The sequence below is a fragment of the Lutzomyia longipalpis genome, chromosome 1 (genome assembly GCF_024334085.1).
Source record: "Lutzomyia longipalpis isolate SR_M1_2022 chromosome 1, ASM2433408v1".
Classification (NCBI taxonomy): domain Eukaryota; kingdom Metazoa; phylum Arthropoda; class Insecta; order Diptera; family Psychodidae; genus Lutzomyia; species Lutzomyia longipalpis.
In genome coordinates, this window is record NC_074707.1 from 29,940,803 (window position 1) to 29,948,883 (window position 8,081).

The 8,081-nt window shown below is 33.5% G+C and overlaps 1 protein-coding gene across 2 annotated transcripts; it reads left to right on the forward strand.

Annotated features, from left to right (window-relative positions):
- Window positions 1-715: 715 nt before the first annotated feature.
- Window positions 716-7,552, forward strand: LOC129797842 (uncharacterized). 2 transcript variants are annotated; one of them, XM_055840686.1, is made up of 4 exons: window positions 716-1,095; window positions 4,293-4,476; window positions 5,644-5,748; window positions 7,205-7,552. In XM_055840686.1, the coding sequence occupies exons 1-4, from the start codon at window positions 1,087-1,089 to the stop codon at window positions 7,258-7,260; spliced, it is 354 nt and encodes a 117-aa protein (XP_055696661.1). In that variant the 5' UTR covers window positions 716-1,086; the 3' UTR covers window positions 7,261-7,552. The 2 variants fall into 2 exon arrangements, with proteins under 2 accessions (XP_055696661.1, XP_055696662.1); XM_055840687.1 differs by having other exon boundaries at window positions 724-1,095; window positions 4,293-4,470.
- The last annotated feature ends 529 nt before the right edge of the window (window positions 7,553-8,081 follow it).

The following is an 8,081-nucleotide window of genomic DNA, read 5'->3' on the forward strand; positions in this document are numbered from 1 at the left end:
ATTATCTTTCGCGTGCCAAGTCAAATAGGTTTCAAAAGAATAAAAATCCTACCCGTGTTGAGAGATATTGCACAGTTTTGTGGCATGTGGTGTCTCATTTTTTTCCTAATAAATAATCTTCTCTCATGTAAAATGAGGAAATTTGTACGGCAGAAGGAAAACGCGTTTGTGCATTTTTAATTAATTTAGCAATTAAGTCCACTTTGTATCCATACATTGCACAACTTTAACGGGGTCTAGGTAAATTCGATGGGAATTGGGTGAATTATCATCTTAATTTCCGTGTGATGCAGAAATTGCATGTGAGGAGCTAGCACGTCCATCATCTCGGCGCGTTTGTTGTACATAAATATGCGATAACCTTGCTGATCGGTTTTGAGCATAATTTCTTATGCTGCGTGTTTTCTCCCTCTTCACAACAATGCCATATTACCCACACAGAGCGGTTTGAAAAAAAAATGATGATTTCCTGTTCTAATGATTCGCAACCACCACCGGAAGATGTTGCTTCTTTCTCGATATCCGGAACAAGTGTGTGTTTGACTTTTTTTTGTCCTGAGAGAGGGAGAATGTGACAAGATATTAAATGTTTGCAAGGTCAGTTCAATTAAAATAGTTTTTCCACTCTTCTGCACAGGCACAAGCTTGGACAGATCCGGATAAAGTATTATATAGTTGATCTGCGTAAGACGGGCGAATGTTGTGGAGAAAAAAAGGTGGCAATACATTGTCTCATGGCTAAACAGCGCGAGCAAGGCGCAAGTTCCGCTGCTAGTGCTGCCTCCACGTGAGCTTTGGCTAAGCTGCGCGCGCAAAATGAAAGAGAGAGTGAATCGCGTATAAAATCAACTAGCCAAATCCACAAGCAGTCATTAAGTTGCCACTATTCGAATCAGTAGGATCCCATTTAGTCCAGCTCCTAAGTACATATATAGCAAACCAGCCTGGGATATTTAAAGCTTCACAGACTGTGATCAATTTTAGTACACCACATACCACACACAGCACCTGCAGACACCGCACCAATCTGCTATCGTTCATCTCAAAGCAGTGATAATCACAGGGATTATAAATCGATTTACAATCATGAAGCTTGTAAGTGCAAAAAAGTATATTTTCTCCTCAAATACCAAATGTGGGGGAAAAAGAGTTCGCATAAGCTTGTAATAATCCATTACACATTTACGAAAATGAGGAAGTGGTGTTCGCGACAAGAGATTGAGGAATATTCGGTGAAGAAGTTTGTGGTTCAATTGTGTGTGCGATGAGAAGAAGATTCCCCACTAGGTGCTTTAATAATTTCTGCAGTTTTTTTGAGCGTAATTTGGTCAAATTAACTTGAGACCATTCGTGATGTGATGATGATGGTGTGCTAATGTTGCGAGAAAGTTATCCAGAAAGATGAGTAAAAATTACAATTATTCTGCAATGTCGTTACATTGTACAATGGAAACAGCAAAAGTGATCTCAGTGCAACATGTAGTAGACACAGCGATTAGGTAGCCAAATGTATACGATGGTGGTAGGAGTATGTAGTATACTTACCTAAAAAATGTGCATATAAAGTGTTACGTGAATTGCACTAAAGTTTGATCGATATGGCAATTTACGAGTGTGAGGCCCATTAATAAGAGCTTTCAGGTTTTAACTTATTGTTACCACTTGATCATTTTCACTGGTAGAAAAAAGGCGCGTAATCAGAATGAATCGCGTACACATACACACATAAAATGCAGACGAAAAAAAATGCTCAACTATTTCAAATCCTATATATATGGACGAATTAATTCAATAGATGAACTCTTGTAGAGTAATCTATATAGGGTTACATAAATCTCGAGTAAACATTGAGCAAAAGTCGTTATTTAATTACTTCCGATATGTACATACTGTGCAGATTATGATAATCTCCTGCAAAAGTCTTGTTATTACTTTTTGCCACCTGCTAATAAATTCGTTAGATGATGTATTGATGTACCTACCGCAGAGTATTATGAAAGTCAAGGATGATATTCTTCAGAATAATTTCTTCACATTAATGCCACACACCGCTATACGTTCTATGAGGAAACTAAACTCTACTTATGCTGCCTACTAATTGCACTGTTATTTCAAGTTCACACACGCCATTCAGCTGCATTAGTGCATTAGTCAGCATGTTAGCGGTGTATTAATATCTCAATCGTGATCAACTGTATACTGAGATTGGTGAGAAGATTGGAGAATTGGTACTGAAATGTGGCTTGAAAGATCACGACGAAAGATTTCAATGCTCTATAGCGACAAACCTGTCGCCCGGAATTTTTCTCTCCTTTTCACTTCTTTCAGTGCATTTCAGCTGCTTAGGCTGCAGAAAATTACAAGTTTTATGAAATTATTTCGACATTTTTTAGAGTAGGTGTGGATTGTTATTTAATTGCGAAAGAACTAACGCGAAGTACCTAATTATTTTTTTTAAACTTCTTTTTAAGAAATTTTAAAAAAGTAAAAAAAAAAAAGAATTTGTAAATTAATTAATTTTTTGGGAACTTTTGTCAGCATTATTTATACTTAAAGGTAATTTTAAAAAAATTATTTAAACGTACATTGTTTTTATATGACTTGTTCACATACATTGTTATGAAATTATTATTATTATGGCTTATTTGACTATTTAACCATATAAAGAGTAATTTTTCAAACAAAAGACCGTAAATTTTGATTAATATCTTGAAAGACAAATTAGTAATAAAATAATTGCTGTTCACGCAAACACAAGGCAAATTAAAAATAAAAAGATGAAAAGTTTGATTTGATTTCACGAAAGATATAGTCCTATTGCAAGAGTGCGTAAAGTGTCGTTGATCGTTGGCCGGTTTGGACTCGCGAATGTCACGGTGAGGAAATTTAGTAGAAAAATGTGCGAGATGTAAAAACGTGAATTAGTGGCACAAGATTGATATGGAGAGACATAATATTTCTTGCTTGCATTTCTGTCTCAATATTGTAGACCATATACGCGGTTTCTTTTTTTTTCGTCTCACTCTATATTCAACGCCAATTTCAAAGTCATTAACACATGAATTGATGTGAGGAAATACACAAATAATGTGTCTGATCACCGTTGCAATAGGGTCGTGGAGAATGATTTACAAAATGTCTTGTAATTGCGTTTTTGGTGTAAAAGAAAAACAAAGACGGGGGTGGGGTGTTAACAATTTTCCAACTGTGTGCATTGAATACGTTCTGGACGATAGATTGTCCTAATGATAAATGATTTATAATGTGTATTATGTAAATAGGTTAGAAAGGAAGTACCATTTAGCATTGTCTTTGAGGTATTATATTTACATTGAACAATTTGTGGAGGATATCCGTTACATTTTCCTTCATGTTGGGAAGCGTTATATTTGCTATTTATGCTGGTTCAAGTCAGTAGTAGGAAAATTTATATTTACCATATCAATTCAATACAGTAGGTACGCAATAGTGCAGAGATGACCCAATTGTCTGATGAATTGCTACATATTTTCATAATTCAAATGGAAATTATATGTCTCTTCTCGGGCGATATTCAATTTATGCCAGCGTTGTCACATGGTTGGCATGGCTGTATAAAGCTCATCAGCAATTACCGTATGTTATATATATTTTCGAGATTGCGATTGTGCGATGGAGACGCCGGGTGATTGAGTAAGGATTTTATCCATATGGCGCTATATGAGATATTGCACCGAAGAAATATTCCACACGTGACGGCTCTTCTGTCTCCTCAATAATAAAGCTCATGCAGTGCATATTTTAAATTGAGTACGTATATATAAGAAAATGAATTTGAAGTATTGAAAATCTAGAGTGAGAGAGAGAGAGGCCTAATTATCTAGGCACGGCATTGCATGGTAAAGTGAAAAGAGCTGCTGAACTGCGAGGTAGAATTATGTGAAGTAATGTTTAGTTTGTTTTATGATTTTATAACAGCAAAATTGAAGTTTATTTATTTTTTGAGTCATACCATAAATACAAGAAGGTGCTTTTCAGTAGTAACCCACTTTTGCTATGGGTGCTATATTCAAATAAAAGCCCAAGCACCGCGTACAAGTGAAAAGCTCAACAACTTTTTGACACAATTTAGCCAACGAGTAGTGATCTTTTTTTTTCATCGCCATCTTTCCTCATTCACAAATTAATTGCACAGTAATTTTGAAAAGCGATAGTTTTGTAATTTTCCTCAAAGCTTTTTTACCCCACCTGCGGTCTTTGCATAACGAATACATGGTAATTGTTATTTTTGCGATTGAAAATGTCTCTTGCAGTTCTTAGTTTGTTTCTCCATCTGTGTGTCGAGCAGCCTCGTGATGGCCCAATATTTCGGTGGAGACCGCTTCAACTTTGGCTACAATGCCCTTTCCGGTGATTTCGGTGGCCCATCCGCCTTCGCCAGCCAATTTGGACAATCGGGTAGTAGTGTTAGGGACCCACGACAGGACAGAGGTACTGGTAATTAACATTTTATCCATCAATCATTTCCTTCAACCATTTCGTGAAAAAAATCCATTTGTAGTTTGGAATGCGGTGAGCAATGATTCTTCTAATTTATTTCTTTACATCACATTGTAATCTTATCTTTTCCACTATATAGTGTCAGACAAAATTTTCAAAAAAAAAATTTGTAACTGTCAATATTGCAAAAAATGTCTCACGAAAATGACCTCATTTCCTTCTCACGAACATCGTCAACCACTTTTAGGGGGAAAAATTATAATTAAATCCATTATGAAATATTTAATGATCCTCATGGAGTGGTTGTAATATGTGGAGGAAAAGCATTGACATCTCATTTACTCAGTCATTGAGGCAGAACAACTGTCATTGTAACTCGTACAAGTTTACTCGAAAACAACACGCGACACTTTGAGCATTTGCCCACAAATTGGGTGCATGGAAGTGATGATGACGAAAGATCTGACCCGAAAGTAAGACACTCTCGGGGTTTGCAAAAATGTGTTGCAATTTTTACGCAAATTCTGATAAATTGAATGTAGCACAAAGAGATCAAAATTATTGCGGCGAACTAAAAACTTTAAGATTTTTTTTTAAAAATTAAAAAGAACCTTCATTCTTCAGACAAAGAATAATGCTTTAGGTGTAAATAATGCTTTAAAAAAATAAAATTGAGATTGTTTTTAAGACCTCAACTTTTGGTTAATCTTCAAGAAAACAGAAAGAATTTCCTTTGCAGACCAAATACTAAAATTAAAAAAAAAAAATATCACTTGAGAGTTTTAAACATTAATCTAATTCAATTTATTTTATTCCTTGTTTGTAAATGCAAATTTGCAATTTTAGGCGTGAAATCTAGCTAAGATTATATAGTCTCAAGTCTGTGAAGGGCATGACATAAATATTTTTCAGTGACATAAGATAAATAATTTAAAATTATACCATCCAACACTATATGTTATTCATATGTATATATCTACTAACATTTATTCTACATTTTAATTAAGGATGCAAAATGTTAAACACACATAATCCATAAAATGCAAAAAAATAAAATCAACTTTCCTCCTCAACATCTCTTTAATGTTCTTGAAATCTGGTTGTGGGTTATGACAGCTCAATTAACCTTTTCCTAAAATACTTCCCTTTAAATTCCTTCCCCAGGCCCCGTTGTTTTTCCACCCTCTCCAGCTAATGCTCCCGTGGAGTCGAGTGGTGTCATTGTTGGGGCATCAGGCTATGGATTTGTCCCACCTCAGACCCCACAGAGTAAGCAACTATTTTGAGTTTAACACACCCCACCTCCGATAAATTGTCTAATTAATTGTAAATTTTCTGTACAGAGTGATGGATTTATCGCTAAATGTAATCTTTACATAATACTTTATAAAAAAAATGATCGTATGAAGAGAATAAAAAAAAAGATTGTATGTTTCCACGGATGAATGGGAATTGTTGAATGGATGTGGTTGTATGCTAATCTGATGTAAGAAATATTTAATTACATATTAAGTGTACATACAATTTATTTATTTGTGTATAAAATGTAAATAAAATTATTTTCTTAACACAAGAAAATTTTGTAAATAAATTACCCAAAAAAGCGCCACCTTTTTCTTTGCACTCCTCACGGACAAATTGATGCACTCTGTCAAGGCAGAATAAAATGGAATTTCCCTGCTTTACATGCATTTATGGATTACGTACAGAAATCTGTTAAAAATAATTTGCACACTCAATAAAATATTTACTAGCACCTCAGGAAAAAAACAAGATATATATAAAATGAATGTGAAATGTGTGAATAAAGTGAAATAATTTGCAGAAAATTTCAATTAAAAATCAAAGGTACAACACGTTGAGTTTGACCACGAGGAATGGGTTTAATTGACTGCGGATTGATGGGGTTTTAACATTGATATGTTAACTGTGTGAAATTGGTGTGAAAATGCTTGATGGTTTGATTGCTGATTGTTGTACTGATTACCATGTCGTGTGTGATTCATTTTATGTTAAGTTGATTGACGAAAAGCGATCCTTCCCCAATACCTTCAGCTATCCTTCACCTAATCAAAGGTGATTGGTTTACTGGAAAATGTGAGGGTAAGAAAAAAGCTAAAACGATGTGTGTGATGCTAAATCAAAATAAAAGAAAGAATATTATTTTTAAGAATCACAAACAAAACATTTGGATTTTTATTTTGATTTAGTATTTACATAAATATGCCTTTGGCAGAATAGGAACGTGATGTGAGTTTAATTTTAGAGAAAACACGGAAATAATTTTTTCACATCATTGATCACTTTCTGTTGATTCAGTCAATTTTTTCACAACAAATAAATTTATGGCAAAAAAATAAAGAACTTAAGACAATACAAGATTTCTATTCCTATTCTGTTTAATGGCTTCAGTGTTCTAACTATTTTTTTTGTATATAAAATGTATTGAAGAAGTTCTAAATTTTTAATAAATTCCTAATAAAAATAATTGTAAATAATCTTTACTTACTTCCCCAGCTGTGTGGTGAAAAAAAGTTTTACTAGCATTTTTTTTTTGTTAAATAAGTTATATGTAACTACCGTGTATATATTGCAATACACGTATGTAAATAAACATCTTAGGTAAGAGAGCATAAATACACATAAAGTCAATTTAATGCACCACTTAGGAATAGTTGAGCGTGAACACTATTTTATTAAGAAGACGTGTTGAATTTTATTTCAGGGCCATTCTTTGGTTTCCCACGACAGTTTCCTTACACCCGATATCGATTCATTTGAGGCTCTCTCTAGTAAGGAATCCAAGTCCATAATATTTTCCGAGTAGTCGGCTCCAAAACTCATCTGTCTCCCTCCATCCTCTATATATCTTATAATTTATATAATGTATGAAATTTTATATATATATATTTTTTTAATTTAATTTATTAATTACAGTAAGTGTGTAGATAGTGTGAATCACTGAATTCTTCTAAGCCTATATTAGGATGTGTTCTAATTTGTAATTTATTGTGAAGCGGTTGTAAATAATGAGAAAATGCATTAAAAAATGTGAGAAGAGACAAGTCCAAAAGTTCCTCATTTATTTGTTTTATGTTGATTTGCAGAGATAATTATATCATCAATTGCAACGTTTAAGGTTGTGAAGACCATGAATTTTGCAATAAATGCGAATAAATCAATTAAATTTGTAATGTTTTATTATTCCACATTGTTGAGTATCAAAAATAAATCAATTTACTACATACAATACCACATACCTATTAATCTCAATTCCATCTCTAACCACCAACAAGGTTTAATTGTCTTTGCCAAATATCTTCCAAAGCAGTAAACCATCAAGCTTTTCGCAATGCCCATACAAAATAATATGAAGATTATCTTTTTGTTCCGGTGACCTCAAGTCATCGTGAAAGATAGTATTATGTGCAATAAATACTATTATTAATTCAAAAATGTCTTTTGTTAACATTTCTGTTTATTTAGTAGCACGTTCACTGTCGTGACTTTTTATCCAAACTTTTTTTTTTCATGGGGGTCATGTGTAATTAATTGAAAAATATCGAAGAAAAATATAAAATAATCATTATACTATTATTAAG

Coding starts and splice junctions, on each gene's coding strand:
- LOC129797842 (XM_055840686.1), top strand. Junction 4,477..5,643: donor ACGACAGGACAGAGGTACTG/GTAATTAACATT, acceptor TTCCTTCCCCAG/GCCCCGTTGTTTTTCCACCC. Junction 5,749..7,204: donor CCCACCTCAGACCCCACAGA/GTAAGCAACTAT, acceptor ATTTTATTTCAG/GGCCATTCTTTGGTTTCCCA.